This window comes from Pipistrellus kuhlii, unplaced genomic scaffold, assembly GCF_014108245.1.
Source record: "Pipistrellus kuhlii isolate mPipKuh1 unplaced genomic scaffold, mPipKuh1.p scaffold_m20_p_127, whole genome shotgun sequence".
Taxonomy (NCBI): domain Eukaryota; kingdom Metazoa; phylum Chordata; class Mammalia; order Chiroptera; family Vespertilionidae; genus Pipistrellus; species Pipistrellus kuhlii.
The window spans coordinates 330,354-357,025 of record NW_023425435.1 but is presented as its reverse complement, the minus strand read 5'-3'; the positions used below and the strand labels follow the sequence as shown (position 1 = coordinate 357,025).

The following is a 26,672-nucleotide window of genomic DNA, read 5'->3' as shown; positions in this document are numbered from 1 at the left end:
TTTCAAATGTGAGAGAGAGGAAGAGGAACAAATTAAATAACACAGAGAGATTTAGACAAACCCACAGTGTGAACATTCTACAAGACAGCTGTCCTTGCCCCAGGTAAGTCCATGTCAAAGGAAAGAAGGCTGGGGGACTGCTCTAGTTTTACAATCACTGAAGAGCCCTGGCCAGTGTGGCTCAAAGGTTAGAGCATGAGCTGAGGGCCTTTTCAGTTGCAGGTTCACCTGGCCCCTGTGGGCACCTGTAGGAGGTAACCAATCAATGCATCTCACCTCTCAATGTTTCTCTCTCTAAAATACAATCAATGGGAAAAAAAAATCCTCAGGTGAGGATTAAAAATAATATTGAAGATGAATGATTAAAAAAATACTGAAGATACATAACAATAAAAGGAAATGAAGGATCTTAATTTGATCGTGAATCAATAAAAACAGCTGTTAAAGTTCTTGTAAGGACAAATGGAGAAATTTGACCATGAACTGGATAGAAGATGATATTATAAATAATTTGTGATTCTATTCTCATGTGAAAATTGTATTACAGTTATTTTATCTATTGATTGTTTTTAGAGAGATTAAAGGATCGAGAGAAACATTGATTTGTTGTTCTGCTTATTAATGCATTCTTTGATTGCTTTTTTTTTTAATCCTTAGCAGAGAATATTTTTTAAAGAGAGTACAATAAAGGGGAGAGAGAGAGAGAGAGAGAGAGAGAGAGAGAGAGAGAGAGAGAGAAGCATATGGACTGAATGCCTCCTGCATGTGCCCAACAGGGTTCAAACCTGCAACCCAATACATGCCCTTGACCAGGGATCGAACCCACAACTTTGGTGTATCAGAACCATGCTCTAACCAACTGAGCTGCCTGGCCAGGACCTGTATTACAATTATGAAGGAGAATGTCCTTATTCTTAGGAATTGAGTGTTAGACTAAATATTTGGGGCTGAATAGCATGATATCCACAATTTACTTCCAAACACACACACACACACACACACATCGCATGCACACACACACACAGAGCAAATGAGAATTCTTGAGTGTTTATTGTTATACTATTTTACTATCATTTATGTTTTTCTGTTTTTGATATGTTCACAAAGAAATTGGCAACAATTTTTAAAAACATAGGTTCTCCTCCAAAATCCTGAGGCTGAATGAAAGCGTAAGCACCGAAGTGGACAGAGAATCCCACAAATGACTGGCAGGTTACCGACCAATACGCAATCAGCAAATTACTTTAACATTCACAAAAGAAGACATAGCCAATAACATAAAGTGGTCTGTCCCACTGGTAATGAAAACTATATATATATATATATATATATATATATATATATATATATATATATATATATAAAGCAACACAATGCTGGTTTTATTTTTGACATTCAAATGGACAGAGATTTTCTTTTTCTTTCTTTTTTTTTTGAGTAACCAAAATTTATTTTTATTTTTTTGTAATAATTCTTTATTGTTGACAGTATTACATATGTCCTCTTTCTGCCCGCACTGACCTCCTCCAGCCTCCCCCCCAGGCCCTCCCACCCCATTGTCTGGGGCCATGGGCCATGCATGGATGCATATTACTTCCCACCCATTCCCCCTTTTCCTCTTTCCCTCTGAGGGTCCACTTTCTGCTCCATGCTTCTGTGTCTCTGGGTCCACTCTGCTCATCAGTTTATTTTGTTACTTAGATTTCACCTGTGAGCGAAATCATGTGACACGTGTCTTTCTCTGCCTGGCTTATTTCACTTAGCACGAGGCTCTCCAGGTCCCTCCGTGCTGTCTCAAAGGGTAAGAGATCCTTCTTTGTTACAGCTGCATAGTATTCCAAGGTGTAAATGCACCACGGCTTTTTATCCACTCGTCTGCTGATGGCCACTGCGGCTGTTTCCAGATCTTAGCTGGTGTACATTATGCTCCTATGAGCATAGGGGTGCACACATTCTTTCTTTTTAAAAAAATATATTTTATTAATTTTTTTTTACAGAGAGGAAGGGAGAGGGATAGAAAGCTAGAAACATCGATGAGAGAGAAACATCGATCAGCTGCCTCTTGCACACCTCCTACTGGAGATGTGCCCGCAACCAAGGTACATGCCCTTGACCGGAATTGAACCTGGGACCTTTCAGTCCACAGGCCGACTCTCCATCCACTGAGCCAAACCGGTTTCGGCTGCATACATTCTTTCTGATTGGTGCTTGTGGTTTTTGGGATATATCCCTAGGAGTGGGATCCAGAGCTGCTCTCCTTCCCCATCCTGAACCCTGGGCCCCCAGGCTCAGGCGCCGGGCATGGAGACGGGCCGCTGGGAGAGGCGGCAGAGTCCAAAGGCACCGGTTTATGGCCGCTCATAAATACTCCAGGTGCAGCCTGGACAGGGTGGGGGCATGAGGAGAACATCTGTGCCCCTCGGAGCGAGTGCCCTGCCACGTACAGGAGACCTCTACAGTGCCGGTGTCCCCTCTGTCCTGGAGGGACCTGAGCGTGCACCCCTGGCCCTGCATCCATGGCTCTGGGCCCCCTGGCCCCATGAGCCACTCCCCCAGAGGAGGAGGGAGGATGGCGGGACCTCCTTCCCTGCTGCTGCTGTCCCCCCGCCCGCAGAGCTGTCCCCCGCAGTGCTGTCCCCCTCAGTGCGGGCCTGGCCTGGGGCAGAGATGACCCCATCCCTGGCAGAACCTGGGGGCCTGGAGGGGGGGGGAACGTGAAGTTGGCTGTCCTCAGGCTCCTGGCTCCAGGGACCTGTGCACCTGCCTCCCCACCCCCTCACCATTCTCCCTCTCCCAAGGGCCCTATCTTTCCTTATATGGAGAGGGCAGTTCCTGGAGGAGGGGGTGGGGACAAAGGTCGCTTGCCCGTCCACAGCCAGCTCGCCACAACTCCTGAGACCTCCCAGGTGGCAGCTGCCTTCTCCCGCAGGTAAGGGACATGCGGGGCCGTCAGTGGTGGGCGAGGGAGGGAGGGGACAGGGTCCCTCACTTCTCTCCGGCAACGTGGGGCCTCCTGAGGGCGAGGCCGGGCGCCCTGGAGTCCGGGGAGAGCCGTGAGCCAGGCTCCCGTGGCTTCCCAGGAAGACCTGTGCGGGCTCCACCTGGACCCTGCCCGCCGCTGGCCGCGCCTCCCTGCAGGTGCCAGCCATCCCATGGCCAGCCCGGAGGAGAACCCAGAGGTGCGGGACTCTGGGAGTTAAAGTTCTGACAGCCCTGAGCTAGCCAGGACTCCCTGCCCTCACCCATTTCTCTGCCATCAGAAGTGGTTTCTCTCTGTGCCACCCTTCCCCCGACACTCCTGGCATCTCAGGACTCTTGTCTCTTGGGTCCTGGGCTGAGATCAGTAGCCATCGGGGATGGAATGGGCAGAGGCGGGGACTGGTGCTCGGCGTTGGCCCACGACCTGCTCCACCTCCCGTCCACCGGGGCCCATGGTCCCCTGGCCTCACCAGCAGCTCTGGTCCCCGTCAGCTGAAAGGGGAGCGAAGGCAGGACGGGGCAGGCGAGGGGGCTGGGACCTGCCGACCGTCCTTCCCCAGGAGGCTGCTCAGGCACCTCAGGGCCGGAGGGGCAGAGGCTGGGGGCGGGGGCCGGGGCCAGGCCATTCCTCTGTGGCTATGGCTGGGGGAGACCAGCGGGTGTCCTTGTTCCGGGGACAGCCACATCTCTGTCCAGCTCGGACCGCGTGATGAGGACTAGGGGCTGTGACAGCGTCCCAGGCTCTCAGGACAGCAGGGCAGCAGAGAAGAAAGGAGAGACGGGACCTGGCCAGACAGGAACCCTAACTCCCCCTGAGGCCCCAAGAGCGTCAGTCCCCTTCCACCCCACAGCTCAGCCTTCCAGCGACTTGCTGAGCACCTGCCCTGTGCTGGGAGCTGGGGTCCTCGGCCTAAAGGACCTCAGGCTTACAGACAGGCCGCTCCATCACCAGGTGGTTAGGGGACAAGCCTGCCATCGGTCCAGGTGCTTTGGGGCCCCAGTCGGGGGGCCCTACACCAGCCTGAGGATCCTGAGAAAGTCTCCCGGGAGAAGTGAGACCTAAATGAAGTCCAGAAGAATGTCTCAGTCTTAGCCAAGTGCAGACAGGCGGGGCCGGCTGTCAGTAAGGGGGACAGCGGAGCTAGGACAGGAGGGGAGAGGGAGGAGCAACATGGGGCCTCTCCAAGCCGCCCTCTCCATAACCCACTTGCCCGCCCCTGGCCGTGAGGAGGCGCCCCCCAGTCCTGATCTCTCTCTCGGGAGCTTTTCCAAGTCCTGCTTACCTGGAGCTCCTCTCTGATGGACAGGAGGTGCCTCCTCCTGTCCACCCTCTGTTCCTCCTGCTGCTTACTCCCAGCATCAGAGCGGGTCCCCGGTGGGACTTCAGAGATCATCTCATCGATCCTCCCCTCCCTACTTAGATGGCGAGCAGGCCCATGTTCATACAGCCTGCGTCAGAGGGGAGGGAGAAAAGGGGATGTCGACAAAGGTGGTGATTGAAGTAAAACGAACATTCTCTTCCTTTGCACCCACATCGGTTCTGCTGAGCCAGGAGTCCCTGTGGGTTGGACTCACGGAGGGGGCCGGGGCCCGCAGGGACGTCAGGCAGGAGCCGGGCACCAGCGCTGTGCCGGCTGTCGGCAGGTGGCCCCGATCTGCTAGAGGGCAGCGGGGCCAGGAGACCTTGCCCCAGACTCCAGAGTGCAGGGTGAGGGGTCACCCCTCAGGGCTCAGAAGAGGGAGTTTCTGAGCAGTAAAAGGCCAGGTCATCGTCCCCAGAGGTGACTCAGAGTCAAGGTGCAGAGATTAGATAGAGTGCAGGCTGTCATGTCGAGGCTGGACCTGCAGGGCACCCCGATCTCTCGTTCCTTATGCATCCGCTCTCGGAGGGTGACTGTGCCAGGCTGGGTGGGGGGCTTGGCGGGAGGGCAGAGAGCCAGGGACGAGGACCACTGGGGCCTGGGGACCGGGTCCTCCGCCCTGGTTCACACAGAACCACAGGGGAGATTTTTGGTTTGTTTGTTTATTTTTATTTTTATTTATTTATTTATTTAAATATATTTTATTGATTTTTTACAGAGAGGAAGAGAGAGGGATACAGAGTTAGAAACATCGATGAGAGAGAATCATCGATCAGTTGCCTCCTGCACACCCCCTACCGGGGATGTGCCCGCAGCCCATGTACATGCCCTTGACCGGAATCGCACCCGGGACCTTTCAGTCCCCAAGCCGACGCTCTATCCATTGAGTCAAACCGGTCTCGGCTGTTTGTTTGTTTTTAATATATTTTATTGATTTTTTTACAGAGAGGAAGGGAAAGGGATAGAGAGCTAGAAACATGGATGAGAGAGAAACATCGACCAGCTGCCTCCTGCACACCCCCTGCTGGGGATGTGCCCACAACCAAGGTACATGCCCTTGACCGGAATCGAACCTGGGACCCTTCAGTCCACAGACGGACGCTCTATCCACTGAGCCACACCGGTTTCGGCCCACCGGGGAGTTTAGGAAGCACCCAGGCCTCGCCTCTCAAAAGGCAGAAAACAGAGCACCCGTGCCTGGGCTGTACCCCCCCCCCCAATGCAGTCAGGGTCCCTGGGAAGTGGCTTACCCACGGGACACTGGGTATCATTGAAAAGCTCCCCACGTGATTCTGAGGAGCAGCTGAAGCGGAGAACACAGTTACAAGTCGAAACCGAAAGCGCCATAAACGATACCGAGAAAGAGCGTGGGGAGGGGCGGTTTCTCCCGGGCGAGCAGGAGGAAGGCGGTTCACAGGGGAGAGTTCATTCTGTCATTCATTCATTCTTCATTCACTCATCCATCCATCCATCCATCCATCCATCCATCCACGCATCCGTCCATCCATCCCCTCAGCCACCCACACACACCTCTGTCTGCCCACCCACCCAGGAAGTGCTGCATGGGGAGGAGGATCAGCCCTGAAAAACACCCTGACCCCACCCGGTGGAGTCTGCACCTTGGGGGCCAGGAGACCGTGACGGAGGGTGCTTGGGGTGCTGGGAGGAAGAGGAAACGGCTGTGTGCACTTTTTTATTGTGGTAAAACACACAACACAAGGCTTGCCATTCTAACCACCTCAAAGCGTACAGTTTGGGGGCGTTCAGCACAGTCACAGCATCGCGCAGCCGGCACCCTCTGTCTAACTCCGGAGTTTTTCAACATCCCAGTTGGAAACTCCACGCCCAATAGCAGCGATTCCCAGTTTTCCGCTCCCCACGGCCCCTGAAAACCATACCGTCTGCACAGATTCGCCTCGTCTGAGTGTTCCGTATAAACGGAGTCACATCACATAAGCCTTCTCTCTCTAAACAGAATGCATTCAGGGCTCATCTATATTATAGCATGTGCCGTACCTTCTGTGCTGAATAGTACTCCATGTGGGAATATGCGGCCTTTTGTGTATCCGTTCACCTGCCGGTGAACGCTTGGGATGTTTGTGCTCTGGGGCCGTTGTGAATAAGACTTCTGTGAACTCCATGTACGAGCATTTGTTTGAACACCTGTTTAGTCAATTCTTTTGGTGCATACACTTTTCAGCCCTTGTTATGCTTTCCTTTCTTTAAAAAAAAACCACATACACACACACACATACAACTCTATGGTTTTTAAAAACCAATCTTTGATGAAAAATCTCAAGAAGGAAATGGTTGGGGGCTAGAAGGGCCTTGTGTGGTAGGCTAAGGGGTGGGCTTTGTTCAGAAAGTGACAGGGGGTCAGGCGTTGGAGGGGGTCAGAGAGTGACAAGATGAGAAACGGGTCTCAGGAAAAAAAGGAGACATGGGTCTGGGCCCTCAGCCAATCAGGGCCCAGAGTAGGGAGCCAGCCTCATCTCCCCCCAGGCCCACTCCCCCTCAGGTCCCTGGCCTCCTGGCACGGGGTTGGGGGGGGGGGGGGCTCTGGGGGCTGGGCTGGGAGAGCAGCACCTGAACGCCCAGCGCTCCCAGCTCCCCAGTCCTTCCTCTCACATGTCTCCCCCCTCAGGCTCATCACCATGACCAAGCTGAGTGCCCAAGTCAAAGGCTCCCTCAACGTCACCACCCCTGGGGTGAAGATATGGAGGATTGAGGTGAGGCCTGCCTGGGGGTGGGCGGGGGAGAGGATGGAGGGAGGAAAAGGCGGGGGATTATGCTTCTTGTCCTCCAACCCTCCCCTGTGTGTGTGGGGGGAGCCCCCGTGCCAGCCTCCAAGTGCCCCCTCCCCCATCCTTGGGCATCAGCCTCTCCTCCTGCTCCTTTCCCCCTCCCTCCTCACATCCCTTCTCCTCATCAGCTTTGCCATGCCCTCCTCCTGCTAGCTCTCTGCCTCTCCCACTCCTGTGCTGAAGGTAGAGGACGCCCGGGTCCCAGTGGTCCGGGTCCGAGTGGCCCCTCTGACCTCCCTCTCTCCCCAGGCCATGCAGATGGTGCCCGTTCCGCCCAGCAGCTTCGGCAGCTTCTTCGATGGGGACTGCTACGTGCTCCTTGCGGTGAGTAGGGGTGGGTGGGTGAGGGCTGGACAGAGAGCAGAGCCCTCTGTTGGTCCAGGGAGGAAGCCTGAGGCTCGGGCAGCGGCGGGCCCCAGGCCATTCCCACCAGATGTGCCCATGTGCCCAGCGACGCTCAGCGGCAGCTCTGAGGCTCGGAGCTGTAAGAGGTTCTGCCTGCCCTCAGGCAGCTCCGGGGACCTTCTGTGGATTCATAGTCCCGAGGACCTTCTGAGCGAGTGGGATGTCACCCTCCTTGAGGCCACATTTCCAAAATTCACAACCGTCTTCATATCACCTTCTTGGTTTTGGCCACATCCTGCTATTACCTGTACTATTAAAAAAAATTATATATATATATATATATATATATATATATATATATATATATATAATTGATTTTTATTTTATTTTATTTTTTACAGAGAAGAGAAAGGGATAGAGAGTCAGAAACATTGTTGAGAGAGAAACATCGATCAGCTGCCTCCTGCACATCCCCTACTGGGGATCAAGCCCACAACCTGAGCATGTGCCTTTGGTTTCTGGGTCGTTGCTCATCTGCTGAGCCACACCAACCGGGCATATAACACACTTTTAAAAGTTAAATGCATTGATTTAAAAATATAACTCTATACCGTTGCCGAAGTGGAAAGTGGTGTCCCATGTCCCACACAGAAAGTGGCTGTGAAATATTGATATAGTCATTTCATATGGACATTTGCTTGTCTGTCACCTCACCACCGTGGACCGCAGCCGGTCCATGCACAGCGTGGGGAAGGGTGCTAGTCCGGCTCAGCTCTTTCCCAGAGGGGGCGAGCAAGGCCCAGAGGGGAGCTGCTGGCCCCGGAGTCAGAGGAAGATCCGGAGCCACAGCCCAGGCTCCTCTGTGGCCCAGGACCCCGTGCAGAGCAGGGAGGCGGGGAGCGCGGTGGGAGTCCCGGATCTTGGGCACATCGGACACCCCCTCTCCCCAGATCCACAAGACGGGCAGCAACCTGTCCTACGACATCCACTACTGGATCGGCCAGGCCTCGTCCCAGGACGAGCAGGGGGCGGCGGCCATCTACACCACGCAGATGGACGACTTCCTGAAGGGCCGGGCCGTCCAGCACCGGGAGGTCCAGGGCAACGAGAGCGAGGCGTTCCGCGGCTACTTCAAGAAGGGCCTTGTGTACGGAGGGCGCGCAGCGGGCTGGGGAGCGGGCCAGGGCGGGGGAGGCGCCCCTGAGGCTGGGGGACAGGGCTGGAGCTGGTAAGGGAGCCTGAGGCTGTGAGGGAGCCCGTGAGGGTGGTCTGTTTTTCCCACTCCCCCCCCCCCCCCCTTCTGCTGCTGCCTGTCCTTGCACGTGCTGTCTCTGGCTGCCCATATGCCGTTCTGAAGTTCTGTAACTCTGTGTGCGGTGAATGTTTGTAAACCAGCCTTCAGGGAGTCACGTTAAGTCTCCCCTTGAACCGACCAGCTGGCACATGACTGCTCCTTTCTCTAAAGCAGAGTGAGCTTTACAGTAAAAGCTCGCATTCCAGGCTCTGGACTTTTCCCGGAGAACCAGGAACCAGGTTGTCACTGGTCTGCAGTGACAGGCCAGGAGTTCTCCAGGTAGCCGCAGTCCCCACCCCTCTCTTTGGTCTCACTGCCCGCTTCTTCCCACACTGACAGCAGTCAGTATTCACTCACTTGGTCATCTAAGCTGGCACTTTATTTTATTTTTATTTTTTTAAAATATATTTTATTGATTTTTTACAGAGAGGAAAGGAGAGGGATAGAGAGTTAGATACATCGATGAGAGAGAATCATCGATCAGCTACCTCCTGCACACCCCCCATTGGGGATGTGCCCGCAACCCACGTACATGCCCTTGACCGGAATCGAACCTGGGACGCTTCAGTCCACAGGCTGACGCTCTATCCACTGAGCCAAACCGGTTTCGGCCTGAGCTGGCACTTTTAAAAAAGTACATATTTTTATTGATTTCAGGGAAAGGGAGATAGAAACATGAATGATGAGAGAGAATCACTGATTGCTGCCTGCACGGCCCCTATTTCGAGCCCACCACCCGGGCACATGTCCTTGACTGGAATTGAACTCTGTCTCTTCCTATAAGGGCACTAACCCCAAGATGTCATCAAAACCTCCTCTACATCTGCGACCTCCCAGCAGTCCTGTCTCTGGGGGTCTGGACCTCAGCATGTGAGGTTGGGGGGGTCACAATTCAGTCCAGGGAATCTACCCTCTTTTCCTTCTCTTCAGCCCCTGCATCAGAGCCCTGTGCTGTCCTTCCCATGGCCATGCCCTGTCTTTGGAGGGCTCCCAGCGGGGGAGACTGGGCGGGATGGAGCGGTCTAGGGAGCACACTTCCAGGAGGCCTCACTGCCAGGGTCACGCCCATGCGGGCAGTGCACGGGCCTCACACGCGCATGCCCCTGAGAGCGAGTGTCTCCTTCAAGTTCGCCCCTGCGGTGCCTCCAGCATTCGCCAGCCTCGGCCTTAGAGGCCAGCTGTAGCCAGACCTCCTGCCACATGTCCAGCCCTCTCTGGGGTCAGCTCACCTCTCTCCCCAGGATCCGGAAAGGGGGCGTGGCCTCGGGCATGAAGCACGTGGAGACCAACTCCAGCGACGTCCGGCGGTTGCTGCACGTGAAGGGCAAGCGGAACGTGGTGGCCGGAGAGGTGGGCATGCGCCAGAGCCCCGGGCGTGGCCTCCTGTGCCCCTCCCATCGGGGTGGAGGGCAGGGGCCGGGGAAGGACGAGGGTCTGGGAGGAGGTGGGGAAGCGTGACGGGTGACGGGGGGTCTGAGTGGGGTCTCCCTCTCCCCCGTGGCTCTCCAGGTGGAGATGTCCTGGAAGAGCTTCAACCGCGGGGATGTATTCCTCCTGGACCTCGGCAAGCTCATCATCCAGTGGAACGGGCCGGAGAGCAACCACATGGAGAGACTCAGGGTAAACCTGCCCCCCCACCCTGCCCTGCACACCAGCACCCCGCCTCCCCCAGACTTCCGCTGCCCAGCTGCCTCCATCTCCCCGGGCCTGCTCTCCCGGGGTGGTGTGTGACGGTGGAGCTGAGTCTCCATGTGTTTGGGGACAGGTATGCCTGTTGGAGTCGGCACAGTGTGTGCACCTGTGGCGAATCCCCTGAGATTGAATGGGTACCCACTGTGTGGGCATATCCAGTGCCAAGCGTTTGGGATCTGGTGGTGATTGAAGGGAGCAGAGCCCTGCCCTGGCTTTGGCCTCCAGCTGAGCATCCAGTGGAGGATGGACATGAACGGGATAATGGAGAAGTGGAGGGTGGGGGGCACAGCTGGGAATTCTGGGAGAGCTCCTGGGAGTTGCTGAGGGTGGAGAGGAGGAGGCCCTCGGGCAGGAGAGAAACGGCTGGGGCTGGGGGGCTGCCTGGGCAGTGAGAGCCTGAGACAGGGTTCGGGGAGCTAGGAGACGAGGCGAGCTTGTCTCATGGGGGCATGGCATGTGGTCAGAAGGCTGTGTGAGAGGGTTGGCATTGGTCCTCGGTGCCAGGGAGGCTGGTGAAGGCCACCTGACCTCTGAGTGACCCAGGGAGCCCTCTGTCCATCGGGTGAGGAGTGGGGCGGGTGCCTGGCTCCTTGGCTGGGGAGGTGGAATCCATTAGAGTCTAATGATTAGACTGTGGGTTGTGTGGGGGATGAAGCGAGAGGGAGAATCACGCTGTGCTGAGCAATCACCAGTACAGGGCTGGCCGGAGTCCCGCTTCCTGAGACGGGAAAGATCAGGGAGCCACAGGTTTGGGAAGAAAATGCAGAGTCCAGTTTGGACGACTTACAATGGGGCTCTTAGGGAGATGGGTAAATACGGGAGAGCGGGGAGCTGAGGTGGAGACAGAAATGTGGGGTGGGTGAGATCGCCTTGGAGGGAGGGAGAGGGGCCTGGGACTCAGTGCCCCTAACTGAACAGTAGATGTTGGGCTGAGGAGGGTGAGCCGGTGTGTGTGTGTGTGTGTGTGTGTGTGTGAGTGTGAACATGTGAACTGTTCACCCTAGTGTGTGTGTGTGTCTGTGTGAAGACAGGAGAAACTGCTGTCTGGGTTTGTGCATATGTGTGTGTGCACACGTGAAGCTGTGTGTGTATATGACTGTGTGTGTTTGTGTTGTGTGTGTGTGTGTGTGTGCGCGCGCGCGCCTGTGTTTGAGCATGCTATGGGGCAAAGAGACGGAGTGCTGTGATCTTCAGAGCTCAGCTCTTGTCCAAAATCGTGAAGTAAACTCACAAATTTCAAACCACGTGGAAAGGGAAGGCGAACCATGTCCGCCTGAAGCAGCCTTCCCCCAGCGGGTCCTTGCCTGGTTCCCCACCCTCGGGGCTGCTGCGGGGCGGGCTGTGGCTCGTCCTGTCCCTGCCCGCTTCGTGGGTCACCGGGCTTCTCCGCAGGGCACGACCTTGGCCAAGGAGATCCGGGACCAGGAGCGGGGCGGGCGGACCTACGTGGCCGTGGTGGACGGGGAGAACGAGAAGGCGTCCCCGCAGCTGATGGAGGTCATGGAGCACGTGCTGGGCAAGCGCAGGGAGCTGAAGGCGGCCGTGCCCGACACGGTGGTGGAGCCCGCGCTCAAGGCCGCCCTCAAGCTGTACCAGTGAGTGCCCGCCGGGCTCCTCCGGGGGGCGTCCTGGGGGGCAGAGTGCCGCTGAGGGGGCGAGCCCCTGGGTTACATACCCTCGTCCCACAGTGTGTCCGACTCGGCGGGGAAGCTGGTGGTCAGAGAGGTCGCCACGCGGCCACTCACGCAAGACCTGCTCAAACACGAGGTGAGTGGGCTGGACACCCCCACCCCCGCCCTGGCGCCCAAGCTTCCTCCAGCCAGCAGTGTGGGGGCGGGGTAGGTGGGGGGCAGGGGCTGGAGACAGGGGGGCCCAGGTGGGTGTGGGAGGGAGACTCTCTGTGCCAGCCCAGCACTGCACTCCACCAGGCCTCATTCAGGTCTCTTCTCCGCCTCTAGGACTGCTACATCCTGGACCAGGGCGGCCTGAAGATCTACGTGTGGAAGGGGAAGAAGGCCAACACCGAGGAGCGGAAAGGAGCCATGAGCCAGGCCCTGGTGGGCACGGGGTCGGGGAGAGAGTGCAGGGAGAGGGGAGAGGGTCAGACTGGAGTGTAGCGGCCAGGGGGTGCTCCGGGCCTGACCCCACTGGGGTCCGAGCGTCTGCTCTGGAGCCATCTGGAGGGTTCTCTGCACCTCAGGGAGCTGAGCACCAGGCAACATGGGGTGCTCCTGAGCATGTGGGCTCCCACCTCCAGCTGAGTTCAGAAAAGGGAGGACGAGAAATGGAGGCCGCCCTCCCCACAGAGAAGATGGGGTCAGCATGGGGCAGGGCCAAGTCAGAGTTTGGGGTCATTGTTGGGCTGAGTCAGTCACCCTGACTGACTTGGGGTCAGCGTAGGGTTGAGGATTGGGTTCAGGCTGACCATGGAGCTGACGGCCGGGGTTAAAATTGTGGAGGGGTCAAATCTGGTGTCAGGGCTGGCCTTGGGGGGAGGAGGGGTCAGAGGTAGGTTTGGGGTTGTGTCAGGTTTAGGTTTGGACCGGAAGTCGGGCCAGAGCAGGGTCAGCATTGGGACTAGGGCTGGGCTCTGGGTTGGGACCAGGGGTGAGAGCCAGGCTCTGGCTTGTACCAGGCTGGGGGTGAGGAGTGGGACACAGCCCCCGCTCCCCGTCTCTCCCCAGAACTTCATCAAGGCCAAGCAGTACCCGCCCAGCACGCAGGTGGAGGTGCAGAATGACGGGGCCGAGTCTGCCGTCTTCCAGCAGCTCTTCCAGAAGTGGACGGTGCCCAGCCGGACCTTGGGCCTGGGCACAACCCACACCGTGGGCTCCGTGGGTGAGGGCCGGCAGGGCCGGGTGCCGGGAGCCGGGAGAGGGGCCGGGAGAGCACTCCGGTCTGCCTCTGGCGCTCCTCCCGGGCTGCCCTCCTCTGTGCACTTCACCCTGGTCTGTGCCCCCAGCCGGTGCGGGGACAGGAGGGCACGGGGGTCCACTCAGGAGCTGTCACCAACGGGAGCTGGGAATGACCTGCCCCTCGTTTGGAATGGGCTTGGTCTCCCTGGAAGCCAGTAGCTCAGTCTCTCACCAGAGAATGTTGGCTGAGGGCAAGCTCAGGGCCAGGCACCTGGGGGAGGACACAAAGGGTAACCCCTCTCCCGGCTCCCCTGGGGTGCCCTGGGGAAGCATGACTCTTAGGGACAAGGAGTTAACGGTTCTGTATTATCACTCTGCCATATGCAACCTTGGGTAAGCTACTGAATCTCTCTGGTCTCGGTTTCATCATCTCTAAAATGGGTCTAAGTGCCAAAACCGGTGTGGCTCAGTGGATAGAGCGTTGGCCTGTGGACTGAAAGGTCCCAGGTTCGATTCCGGTCAAGGGCATGTACCTTGGTTGCGGGCATATCCCCGGGGGGAGGTGTGCAGGAGGCAGCTGGTCGATGTTTCTCTCTCATCGACGTTTCTAACTCTCTATCCCTCCCCCTTCCTCTCTGTGAAAAACCAATAACATATATTTTTTAAAAAGTAAAAATAAATAAAACGGGTCTAAGGATCACGGCCACCCCTCAGGGCTGTGGCGAGGGCCCCGGGGACCTCACCTGTGACTCCCTTCCCTTCCAGCCAAGGTGGAGCAGGTGAAGTTCGATGCGGCTTCCATGCACGTCCAGCCGCAGGTGGCTGCCCAGCAGAGGCTGGTGGACGACGGGAGCGGGGAGGTGCAGGTACGAGGAGGGCAGGGGCGCCGGGCCTGGGGACGCGGGGCGGCGGCGCAGGTCCCAGACCTCACCCCGCCTGGCTCCGGCCCCAGGTGTGGCGCATCGAGAACCTGGAGCTGGTGCCCGTGGAGCCCAAGTGGCTGGGCCACTTCTATGGCGGCGACTGCTACCTGCTGCTCTACACCTACCTCATCGGGGAGAAGCCGCACTACCTGCTGTACATCTGGCAGGTCAGCCCCCGCCTCCGGACGGCCCGCTCAGCTCCTGGCCAAGCGGCCGCCCCTCTGTGCGGAATACTGCGGTGACGGGGCGCTCCCCGCTTCTCCGCCTGGGGGCTGCTTTGGCTGTGAGATCCCCGACACTGAGGACCCCCTTCACAGCAACCCTCTTCTCATTCTGTTTTCCCCTTCTGAGTCTCCCTTCTCGTTTTCATGGCCTCTTGCATTTCCCTTCGCCTGCTCTGTGGGTGTCTGTGCCCAGAGGTGAGGGCGCAGGGAGATGCGGGGGTGAGGGAGGTGGCAGCCATGGTGCTCCCCAGAGAAAGGCTCAGCGAGGAGGAGCGGGAGTTCGGGGTCAGGGCTGGGGGGTCAGGGGGGTCAGGCTGGGCTGGGGCTGGGACAGGGCTGGGTGTGGGGCGGGGACCAGGGCTGAGATCGTGGGCAGGTTGGGTTGGCTGTGACATGGTGGGGTTAGATGGGGAAATGGTTGGGTTTGGGGCCGGAATTGGTGAGGCCAGGAGTGGGGTCAGACTGAGGACTTGACCTCCTTCCACCCCTTCCCTTCCGCCCCTCCCAGGGCAGCCAGGCCAGCCCGGATGAGATCACCGCCTCAGCCTATCAGGCCGTCATCCTGGACCAGCAGTACAACAACGAACCGGTCCAGATCCGCGTCCCGATGGGCAAGGAGCCACTGCACCTCATGTCCATCTTCAAGGGGCAAATGGTGGTCTACCAGGTGTGGCTGTCGGCCTGAGGCGGGGTGGGCGGCCAGGGAGGGGGCGGCTGTGGGGGAGGCCTGTTGTCCACAGGAGGGGACTGTTGAGGCTCCATCACTGGTGTGGAAACACCACCCGGTGTTCTTAAAATCCACGTGAGGAGCACGCAGTATGCGCAAGCACTGCTTCTCCCTACACCTCAACCCTTCAGGTCCTTTATATAAAAAAAAAGGAAGTTATTCTGGCTGGGTTTACCAAAACCACAGACTTGTTCAAATGCATTGGTGCCTTCCGACATAATGAAAAGAGTGACAGGCACAGGGGTAGTGAGAGAGAGAGCCTTTGCATTCATTTAAGCGACAGTCTGTTTGCCGAGAGCCCACTGAGCCCATAGCCCTCTGCGGAGCGCCCAGTGTGGAGAACGCGCGCTCATACTGTCTGCCATCTTGTTGGGAGGGCAGGGAGCTGACGGCCTGTGGCACGTGTGGTTAAGTGCCAGGAACACACGTTGAGTTCAGAGGGGAATGTGAATGCAGTGATCTGGGAAGAGGCATGGAGCTCCCAGGGGGAAGGGGGTTTGAGAAAAGTCTTGACATTGGGGTCAGCTGACGGGCTCCGCAGAGCTGTGACGCGGGCATGCAGGGCAGGGCCACAGCAGGACGGAGGCTGAGGGCGGGTCTGTGGGGCAGTGAGGGCCTGGCCGAGGGGAATGGAAGGTGTGGAGAGAGCAGAGAAGGCGGTTTGCGCCCTCCTCGAGCGGGGCCTCCGAAGGCCCCTCTGAGGGCTGGCTTCTCGCCTGTGAGCAGCGGGAGCCACTGCAGTGTCTGAGCGGCGATGTGCCGGGACCAGATGCCTCGGAAAGAGCCGTGTGATGTTTCCGCGGACCCAGGGGGGCGGGCAGGCCCCACCCCAGCACCTCTTCCTCCGGGCGTCCTGTGTCCCTCTGATGCGCCGCATCGTCACGAAGCCACTCCTGCTCTTGCCTCTCACCCTGCAGGGAGGCACCTCCCGGGACAAGAACCCAGAGCCCGCGCCCGCCACGCGGCTCTTCCAGGTCCGAGGAACCAGCGCCAACAACACCAAGGCCTTCGAGGTCCCCGCCCGGGCCTCCTCCCTCAACTCCAACGACGTCTTCATCCTCAAGACCCCGTCCTGCTGCTACCTGTGGTGCGGGAAGGTGTGTGCGCCCAGCCTCAGAGCACCGTGTCCTCTGCCGAACAGGCCCGGCTGCCCCAGCCCGGCCCCTCCCCGCCGCGCTGGGCCCGGGCATGCTCTGTCCGCGTCCGTCCCTCACTGTGTGCCTCTGGCCACCCCTGCCACCCCAGGATTGGTCTGTCTTTAGGCCGTAGGCCCTCTCTCTCTCTCCCTGTGCCTGTCCCTCCTCCTCCAACTGCCTCTGTAATGAGCACTCGCAGCCTTGGAAGGTGCGGGAAGCTTCTATCGCCTCCCGTCATCCTTCGGAGTGCTGAGGACAGAGAACCGGCCACATGCTCGGGGTCCTGATCAGTGAATGTGGAGGAAGGGGGGGTCACATGGCCCCAGAGATGTCTCCCCGGTTCATCCAGCCCCCCTTTCCCCCAGGGCTGCAGCGGAGACGAGAGGGAGATGGCCAAGATGGTGGCTGACACCATCTCCCGGACGGAGAAGCAAGTGGTGGTGGAGGGGCAGGAGCCCGCCAACTTCTGGATGGCCCTGGGTGGGAAGGCGCCCTACGCCAACACCAAGAGGTTAGTGACGCGGGGTCCCCCTGCCTCCAGCGGGCCAGGCCCCCAGGGCCACCAGATGAGTCAGGAGCGGCCACGCTCTCAGAGCCCCTTAGACACAGGGCTGTGGCTGTGCTCGCACCACGGTCCGCCTGGGCCTGGGGGTGTTTCCCTGGGAAAGAGAGGTCACAGCCAGAGGAGGTCACAGCCAGAGGGGGTCACAGGCAGAGGGGGTCACAGCCAGAGGAGGTCACAGCCAGAGGGGGTCACAGCCAGAGGGGGTCACAGCCAGAGGAGGTCACAGCCAGAGGAGGTCACAGCCAGAGGAGGAGGTCACAGCCAGAGGAGGTCACAGCCAGAGGAGGAGGTCACAGCCAGAGGAGGTCACAGCCAGAGGGGTCACAGCCAGAGGAGGTCACAGCCAGAGGAGGTCACAGCCAGAGGAGGTCACAGCCAGAGGGGGTCACAGCCAGAGGAGGTCGTGGCCAGAGGAGGCAGCCCAAAGGGTTATAGGTTTGCCCTCTGGAAGAAGAGATCAGAGCCCGCCCGGTTCCTGCCCTTGGGGTGGACACGGGAGGGACCCGAATGCTGAGGGTTACCAGCTGTGAACCCTCTTCCTTCAAATGGCTTTTCTGAAGAAGATCCATGGCCTCCAGTTCAAAAGCAAAAGGCCATTCACTGGAGTAGCAGCAGGAGGGTAGAAGGAAGGTCTCAGGAAGAACCTCCTCACAGGACCAGGGAAGAGCCACTGGGACCCGTGTCCTGGAGAATCAGCGGGACTGTCTCCGGGGGCCGTCTCAGGCTCGTGGGCGGAGGGGGACCTTTGCGTGACCAGAGGAGAGAGGTTTCCCCGGAGGCGGGCTCTCCCTGTGGGAGCCCCTCCCTCGGAGCTCTGTGCCCTGATTCTCCTCCCACGCCGTCCTCTCTCTCCGCCGGCCCCGCAGGCTGCAGGAGGAGAACTCGGCCTTCACCCCCCGGCTCTTCGAGTGCTCCAACCAGACCGGGCGCTTCCTGGCCACGGAGATCCCCGACTTCACTCAGGACGACCTGGAGGAGGACGACGTGTTTCTGCTCGATGTCTGGGACCAGGTAGGACTGAGGCCTGGCCCGGAAACAGTGCCCTGAGGCACAGGGAAGATCTGACGTGTCCTCGGCTCCCGAGGGTGCTCTTCCTGGGGGCGGCGTTAGGAACACAGGAGCCTAGGACAGAGGAAGGCAGCCTGGAGGGGCCGCTGGGTTGGGCGTCTTTTCCCGAATCCCATCTATGTCACGTGGCAGAGCAGTGTTTTGGAGGGGCGTGGGCCCTGAAGCCACATATTTGCAGAATGTCCTCGTAGAGAGCACCTGTCCCACCGCCTCATTGCCCAGAGGCAAAGCCAAGGGCCAGACGTGCCTGTCGGAGGTCCGGCTTCTCTGTGGGACGGCTGGGCCTGGGCGAGCCTGGCGGAGCCCGTGGGCCGGGGGCCGGGCGGACTGACGGGGCTGGCTCCCGCAGGTCTTCTTCTGGATTGGGAAGCATGCCAACGAGGACGAGAAGAAGGCCGCCGCCACCACCGTGCAGGAGTACCTCAAGACCCACCCCAGCGGCCGGGACCCCGAGACCCCCATCGTCGTGGTGAAGCAGGGGCACGAGCCCCCCACCTTCACGGGCTGGTTCCTGGCGTGGGACCCCTTCAAATGGAGCGTGAGTGGCCGGCCCGCCCCGTCCAAAGGGCCCAGCACGCCCTTCTCCCGGCGGCTCCTCACGGTGCCTCCTGAGAGCAGGGTGACAGGTGACATGGGGTATATTCATGAAGAGTTTATTTATTTTATTTTATTTTTTAAAAATATATTTTATTGACTTTTTACAGAGAGGAAGAGAGAGGGATAGAGATATGATGAGAGAGAATCATCAATCAGTTGCCCCTTGCACCCCCACCGCACTGGGGATGTGCCTGCAACCTAGGTACGTGCCCTTGACCGGAATTGAACCCGGGACCCTTGAGTCTGCAGTCCGACGCTCTATCCACTGAGCCAAACCAGTTTCAGCTATTTTTTTTAATTTTTTTAAATATATGTATTTTATTGACTTTTTACAGAGAGGGAGGGAGAGGGATAGAAAGTTAGAAACATCGATGAGAGAGGAACATCAATCAACTGCCTCCTGCACACCCCCCACTGGGGATGTGCCTGCAACCAAGGTACATGCCCTTGACCGGAATCGAGCCTGGGACCCTTGAGTCCGTAGGCCGATGCTCTATCCACTGAGCCACATCGGTTCCGGCTTCATGAAGAGTTTAGAAGGAGAAGCAAGGTGCTGTGAGGTTATGAAGCCCCCTGGTGAGGGTGAGGGGAAGGGTGGGGGGAGGGACCTCGGGCTGATGACAGGCCATTGCTCGCACCCAAGCTTTAGGTCAAAGCTGTTCCCCATTATTGGTAAGAGCTGTGCGGGCTCCTTAAATGAACTCCAATGGAACAACATTAAAGATTCCGTTTCTCACTGGCCACACGTTAAGTGCTCAGTAGCCACATGCGGCTTAGTGGCTGCGCCATCGGACAGCACAGGAGGACATTTCCACGGCCACAGGGAGTTCTAGGGGACGGCGCTGGTGGGCCCTCGTGCCAGATGAAAGGCAACGCCCGTTCCAACGTGCAGACAGATGTCCTCGTGGCACCAACTCTAAGCAAACGGTCACACGCGCGGTCCTTCCTGAGAGGCAGGGACTCAGACTTCCACCGGATTTTCCTGAACTGGCCCCACAGACAAGCAGAAGGCGGGGCCCCAGGCGGAACCCAGCAAAGATTTCCGCCGGAGGGAGGAAGGCGATTAGAATGATTGCTGGCCTGGCGGCTTTGGGTGCGCTCAGTTGGCACAGCAGATGATCTTTGGTTAATTTCCTCAAATACATTTTAAAAAATTCAGTGGGCTGAGTTTAGTTTTGAGGATGGAGTCAGACAAATCTCCAGGTTGCAAATCCAGGTGTCAGAACTTCTTAAATTCACATCATCAGCATCCCAAGTCAACAACTCTGGCTGTCTTTCCTCGCCTCAAGTCTGTGCTGGCTTCGCTCTCAGACTTCATTCATTCACTCATTCGTTCATTAATTCATCCAGCATAACGGAAGCTCATTGTCATGGTGGTGCAGGTCTTGGGGACATGGAGATGGGGCTCATGGAGCCTTGGTCTCTTCTGTTCTCTTCCCTCCTTTGTGGCACGGTTCCCTCCAGGCTCTCAGAAGAGCCTCCCAGTCCCCTGAGTCCTTCAGCACCTACAGTGTAGGCGGGGTTCTTCAGGCTTTGAAGGGCTGCTGGCATGGGCCTCTGGGGGCGGGGAAAGGTCATCAACCACCTCCATCCCCAAGCTGGACCTTTTCTGACCTTCAGTGCCCATCCTCATCGTCTGACCTCCTCTCTCAGGGGCCCTCCTCCAGCCCCCCCGCCCAGTCCCTCTCCCCTTTCTCAGCCCCACGCTGTAGGCCAGCCTTCTTTCAACTCTTGAAGGAAAATGGTCTTCTGTCTCCTCTGCTGAGAGCCAGACCGATTCTGTTCTTGTTTTGTATGCAGAACGCCAAATCCTACGAGGACCTGAAGGCGGAGCTTGGCACCTCTGGGGACTGGGGCTGGATCACTGATGTGAGTATGGGGCAGTGGGCATCTGAGCCTGGTCAGACCTGTGGGGGCTAAGAAAGCTCCGGAGAAGATGCCAGTGTCCCGTGTTTTCCTGCCCCCCGTGTCCTCCCAGGCCTCATGGAGGTTCCTCCTGCTGTTCCACTTCCTTGTCTCTAGCTGTTCTGTCTTCTCCATGCCCCGGTGAAATGGCTCTCACAGTCTGTCATGCACGAGAGGCTGGGTGATGGGATCTGGGGGTAAGGGAAGCATATTAAGCTACAGGTTGGAAGGTCTCACTCGCTCCCAAAGATTCTGGTTTATGAACTTGTGTTGAGACCCAGGAACACGTGTGTTTTTCAGTAGGGTCCAGGGAAGGTGATGCAGTTAGCTCACAGATGGCACTATAGTCGCCCGTGCGGTCCCCTCTACAGGTGGAATAACACAGCGCCTCCTATCTTCCGGCTAGTTACCGAGATGTGTGCAGCCTGGAGGCCTGGGACACGGAAATGTGAAAGCAAACCCTCTCCTCTCGGAGGTCCACAGGCTTGCAGATGACACAAAGCCAGCGAGACGGCAGAAATGCGTCCAGAATGAGAGTGATTTCCCAAGCTCACCAGCGTAATCAGCAGATAACATATATGGCTCCTCAGCCCACCACAGGCTGAGAGCCCGGTGCACTCATTAACCCTCCTTACTGGATTGATAATACAGGCAGGAGACAATGGAGAGGGCAAGGCTATGTGGCTTGCCAGATGACAAGTCCACAACAGATAAGAGAGAGGGTCATAAATGTCTCAGATAGACCTCGGACGTCTGGAGGAAGCCATGGAGACGTTCCTATGTCCTAGAATGAGTGTGTATCCAACCAGAGCCATCTTTAACCACTGGCTCTGGTTGGATACACACCACCAAGCTTTGGCTTACTAGTGTGTGTGTGTATGTGTATGTGTATGTGTATGTGTATGTATGTGTATGTATGTGTATGTATGTGTATGTGTATGTGTATATATGTGTGTGTATGTGTATGTGTATGTGTATGTGTATGTGTATGTGTATGTGTATGTATATGTGGGTGGGCCGGTGGAAGTGGGGTCATGGAGGTAGCCCCAAACCAGCTAAAGTAACAGTTTCCTTTTCTCCTCTAGGAGATCACAAACCCTAAGCCGGACGTGTTCAATGCCAACAGCAACCTCAATTCTGGGCCTCTCCCCGTCTTCCCCTTGGAGCAGCTGGTGAACAAGCCGGTGGAGGAGCTTCCCGCGGGCGTGGACCCCTGCCGGAAGGAGGTGGGTCAGACTGGAGGAGGAGGGAGAGCTGAGGCCTGTCCACTCGTTGGGCACTAATTAACCCCCAGATTGGCCCCTGCCGATGACCAGATGCTGGGGACGACCCGGTGAACAAAACACACCTGGTCTCTGCCCTCATGTGAGGTGACATCTCAGTGTGGGGGAGGAAGGAGCCCGACCACACTATTATTTAATGTCAGTGAAGATAGGTGCCGTGAAGAGCATTACAAAGGGAACCCGGGCTAGTCAGAAAAGACTGCCTTCTGAAAGGGAACAGGAATTATCAGGCAGAATGGGCTGTTCCTGGAGAAGGGAACAGCGTGCATGAAGCCCAGAGGCAGGGAATGAGCACAGAGTGGAGCAACATGCCAGTGCGAGCACCAGGGTGGGGCAGTTGGCCGGAGGGTCAGGGGTTGAACTGAGCAGTGCCTTTTGTGCCATCCTAAAAGCGGAAGGGAGCTGCCCGGGGGGCGTGGCTCAGTAGTTAAGCATTGACCTATGAACCCAGAGATCACATTCCCGGTCAGGACACGTGCCCAGGTTGTGGGCTTGGTCCCCAGTGTGCGGTGTACAGGAGGCAGCTGATCAATGATTCCCTCAGTGTTATCTCTCTTCCTCTCTCTCTCTCTCTCTCTCTCTCTCTCTCTCTCTCTCTCTCTCTCTCCTCTCTCTCCTCCTTCCTCTCTGAAATCAATAGAAATATATTTTAAGAAAGTGAAAGGTAGACATCATGGTTGAAGCAAGCAGATGGCAGTCAGGTTTTCCCTTTTAAAAGCCCGCTGTGGCAGCTAGTGAAGGAGGCATTGGAAAGTAGCAACAGCGGCACCGGAAGTCAGGCTGAGAGCAGACGGTAGCTTAGCATAATGTAATAGGTGGCGGTGGGGAAGGTGAAGGGAAGGAGAAGATTTGGAGAAATTATAGGAGATAAAATTAATGACACTTGGTAAGTACCGGATAAAGGCTGTGTGAGAGAGGGGGAGATTGTGTTATTCTCTGAGATAGAAAATAAAAACAAAAGAGCCCTGAGTCAGACTGAGCTCAGTGAAGCCCTGTGCTCTGAGACACCTGGGAGACATCTGGGGTGAAGTACGTGTCGGTGGGCAGGCAGTTCAGAGGCGCCGGGGCACACCCCGCTGGCTGCTGCCACTGCAGCTGCGTGGGTCCCCTAGGGGAAGAGTGTGGCGCCAAAAACACATTTCTAATATTCACTCCCACTTCATGAAGATCCAAAATACCGTGTTTCCCCGAAAATAAGACATCCTCCGAAAATAAGACCTAGCGCATGGAAAGATAAGACATCCCCTGAAAATAAGACCTGGCGCAACTTTGGGAGAAAAAATTAATATAAGATACTGTCTTATTTTCGAGGAAACAGGGTAGATTGCAAATCTAGCTTGATGGGGTGCTGAGAGGAAAAAAATGTATCTTGTGTGTAGCAAACCTTAAAGAAGTCTTACAAATGAATTAGGACAGCCACTGAAGAGAGATTCCTGATTTCTCCAAGAATATCCAAGTCTGTTCGGGGTTTGGGCCCGATGTATGTGGAAGGGTATTGTTCCAGAGCATGTACATCCTGCCCTTCACCTTGGAGACCACCTTCACGCATTCTCTCTCAGATGAGCCCATCGGTGTCTTCACTATAATTCTGGGAGATACCAATGTATTATTCGTAATGACTGTATTATAAATATTACTTGCCCAGCCTCTGGTGCATAAAAAGTGCTCAATACATGTGATCACCATTGCTCTTTTACTCCTGAAAAGACTCAGGTCCAGAGCAGGGAAGGGACTTGCCTAATGTGATTTAACTACTTAGTAGCGAAGACAGACCGAGAACCGGGCCTGCTGAGTCCCTCTGTTACCGTCACCTCAGGTGGCATCACAGAGGATTTCCAAAGGGAAGGGCAGCGGGGTTACTGACCCGGGTGACTGACAGGAGGCTCACGGACTGCTAATTGTGAATGAAGTGATTGACAGGAGGCTAACGGGCTGCTAATTGTGAATGAAGTGATTGACAGGAGGCTAACGGGCTGCTAATTGTGAATGAAGTGATTGACAGGAGGCTCACGGACTGCTAATTGTGAATGAAGTGATTGACAGGAGGCTAACGGGCTGCTAATTGTGAATGAAGTGATTGACAGGAGGCTAACGGGCTGCTAATTGTGAATGAAGCACATGGAACCCACACCTCCCTACCGGAGTAGCAGCCGTCTACGGAGTCTTTGGGCCTTTTAAAGCGATCCGTTGCCTGTGGCTTTTTGCCACGGAGCAGCGTGCCTCCTTGTGGGAGAGCTGTGGCTGCAGTGCCCAGTGGGGAGGGTGGGAGCGGTCTGCAGACCTCTGGCTGCTCCGAATTCAGAAGTGGAGCCAGTGACCGCGAGCAGCGGGACGGTGGGCCTGACTGCGGGCGGCAGTAAGCGTGTAATCTAAGTGTTTGAGCACCAGTGAGTAAGCCCCGAGAGGCGGATGTGGGCATGGGTGAGGCCGGCAATCAGCTGGCAGGATAGCAGGGTTCAAGAACAGGCCGGTGGAAAGATACAAGTCCACTGGGATGGGCAGTCTCTGCTATTAGCCCGAAGGTCAAAGTCCAGAAGTCTCCACCAAGCTGCATGGCCAGCCGGGGGGCCAGAGAGGGCGCCTGAAGCCACTCACAGGCCGAGCACACTGCGCACAGCTGAGGGCTCTGGCGGGGAGGGAAGCTACAGACAGACTCGGGGTAGGCAGCTCTTCCGTCACTGATGCCCAAGCCACTCACACTCTCTTCTTCCCAAACAAGGCACGCACCACCCTGCCGGTGGGGTGGGGAGTGCCCCGGGAGCCTGGTGGCTGGAGGCAAATCTAGGCTAGAGCAGTGTTTCCCAACCTTCTCTCATGATGAGGATCACCTGGTGGAGTTGTTAAAACACAGATTCCCGGATCCCAACTAAGAAGTGCTAAACTAGAATTTTTGAGAACATATAGGTAAAATTGCATACCTAACTTAGTGCTCTGTATATAAAATCTGTCTTAGAGCACTAGTTAAGTATACAATTTTACCTATATGTTCCCAAAAATTCTAGTTTAGCACTTCTTAGTTGGGATTCGGGAATCTGTGTTTTAACAACTCCACCAGGTGATTCTCATCATGAGAGAAGGTTGGGAAACACTGGGCTAGAGAACTAGGGCGTCAGAGCCACCTGAACTTGAAACCCAGCTGCAGGCGTTTACAAGCTGTTCCGACCAGGGATCTCTGCGGGAGTCAGCAGAGTGTGTGTGTGTGTGTGTGTGTGTGTGTGTGTGTGTGTCTGTGTCTGTGATGGAAAAGAGACCCACTGCTTTCACTGCACCTGCTTCCTCCTGGTGCCTGAGTCAGCAAGCAGATGATGACTGGAGGGGGCTGTTTTATAGCAGCTTTCATTTGGGGTTCTGGCTTGAATGTGCCTTGAGGGTATCCAGCTGGCCTTAAACAGTGTACCAGCTGGGAGCAAAGATCACGGTCAGGCAAATCCCCTTATCTTATGGCTGAAGATACCCAAGGCTCGGAAAAGTGAATCCTAGCTGGAGGGTCATAGTTTGATAAAGGAGGCAGACGAATAGGAGACCAATGCCCTTTCATAGGTGACATTATTCTCATCTCCATAAAAGCATCAAAAAGAAGTGGAAATGGGCCTTTAAGAAATTTCTCCTGTTAAGAAAATGTTCTTGAGAGGTAGAAACATCTAGGAGAGAAACACCGATCAGCCGCCTCCTGTGTGCCCCCCACTGGGAATGGGGCCCCAGAAGTGGGAAATCCCGGCATGGGCCCTGACAGGGATCCACACCAGTGAACTCTTGGCTCATGGGAAGATGCTCAGCCAAATGAGCCACCCCAGCCAGCGAGAAATTTCTCCCATTTCACAGAGAGGAAAACTAAGTCCTGGAAAGAGAAGCAACTCTTTAACCAAGCTAAGTCATGTCCTGCTTAGTTCAGGGCTGGTGTGAACTTGACCGTGTGGAAAGAAAAGCAGCTCAGTCTATCTCATGTTTGTCAGTGTCCTTTTTATTACGCTCCCAATTCAGGGATCCCATTTCTTGAATTTGCCCGCCTCCTCATCCCTTTCCTAGTCCTCCTAGCATTGCGTATTTGCTCTTCGTTTGGTTTCTATACCACACCTGTATGACTCACGGAAGCAAACCCTGGGAAAGAGTGTGACCTTTGCTTTCTGGTCCCTGTTCTAGATGCACCTGTCCCCTGAGGACTTCACCAAAGCCTTGGGGATGACTCCAGCCGCCTTCTCTGCCTTGCCTCAATGGAAGCAACAAAACCTTAAGAAAGCCAATGGACTATTTTAAGGGTATTTGCGGTTGTGAAGCAGTTTTGTTCTGTTATTCCTGGTATTAATCCTTTACAAATCGAGACATTTTACTTGTACCTGTGCGCAGCAGTCTGTGGCCATGCTTACTAACCTGTTCCTCCACAAAAGGATGCCTTCAGAAGGCGGCTGTGGTCCCAGCTTCAGCTCTCAGGAAGGTGGTTGCATATGATCACACTCATACGTGGAAATAAAACTGAAACTCATAGATGCAGACAACAGTGTCTGGGTTCCCAGAGAAAGGGGGGAGGGTACCAAGGTAAAAAGAACCAAATATATGGTGATGGGAGATGATTTAACTTTGGGTGGTGGGCACACAGTGCAATATACAGACCATGTGTCAGAAATGTGCACGTGAAACCCACATAACCTTATTAACCAGTGTCACCCCAATAAACTTAAATTTTAAAAAAATGAAGAAATGGCCCTAACCAGTTTGGCTCAGTGATAGAGCGTCCGCCTGAGGACTCAGGGGTCCCAGGTTCAATTCCGGTCAAGGGCATGTACCTTGGTTGCGGGCACATCCCCAGTGGGGGGTGTGCAGGAGGCAGCTGATCAATGTTTCTAACTCTCACTGATGTTTCTAACTCTCTATCCCTCTCCCTTCCTCTCTGTAAAAAAAATCAATAAAATTATTTTA

The 26,672-nt window shown here is 56.1% G+C and overlaps 1 protein-coding gene across 2 annotated transcripts; it reads left to right on the top strand.

Moving 5' to 3' along the window:
- On the top strand, positions 1-26,097 carry VIL1 (villin 1). Of its 2 annotated transcripts, none has more exons than XM_036434564.1 (20): positions 1-103; positions 6,985-7,069; positions 7,394-7,468; positions 8,440-8,636; positions 10,025-10,133; positions 10,293-10,403; positions 11,868-12,070; positions 12,164-12,242; positions 12,434-12,532; positions 13,160-13,313; positions 14,096-14,196; positions 14,283-14,420; positions 14,986-15,144; positions 16,122-16,301; positions 16,706-16,851; positions 17,772-17,916; positions 18,323-18,511; positions 20,371-20,439; positions 21,561-21,701; positions 25,899-26,097. In XM_036434564.1, the coding sequence occupies exons 2-20, from the start codon at positions 6,995-6,997 to the stop codon at positions 26,010-26,012; spliced, it is 2,484 nt and encodes an 827-aa protein (XP_036290457.1). In that variant the 5' UTR covers positions 1-103; positions 6,985-6,994; the 3' UTR covers positions 26,013-26,097. The 2 variants fall into 2 exon arrangements, with proteins under 2 accessions (XP_036290457.1, XP_036290456.1); XM_036434563.2 differs by lacking the exon at positions 1-103 and adding an exon at positions 2,830-2,929.
- The last annotated feature ends 575 nt before the right edge of the window (positions 26,098-26,672 follow it).

Excerpts from the sequence above, each read along its gene's own strand:
- VIL1 (XM_036434564.1), top strand. The coding sequence starts at position 6,995 with ATGACCAAGCTGAGTGCCCAAGTCAAAGGCTCCCTCAACGTCACCACC. Across the intron at positions 7,469-8,439 it reads ACTGCTACGTGCTCCTTGCG|ATCCACAAGACGGGCAGCAA; the intron begins GTGAGTAGGGGT and ends CCCTCTCCCCAG. Across the intron at positions 21,702-25,898 it reads TGGACCCCTGCCGGAAGGAG|ATGCACCTGTCCCCTGAGGA; the intron begins GTGGGTCAGACT and ends TCCCTGTTCTAG.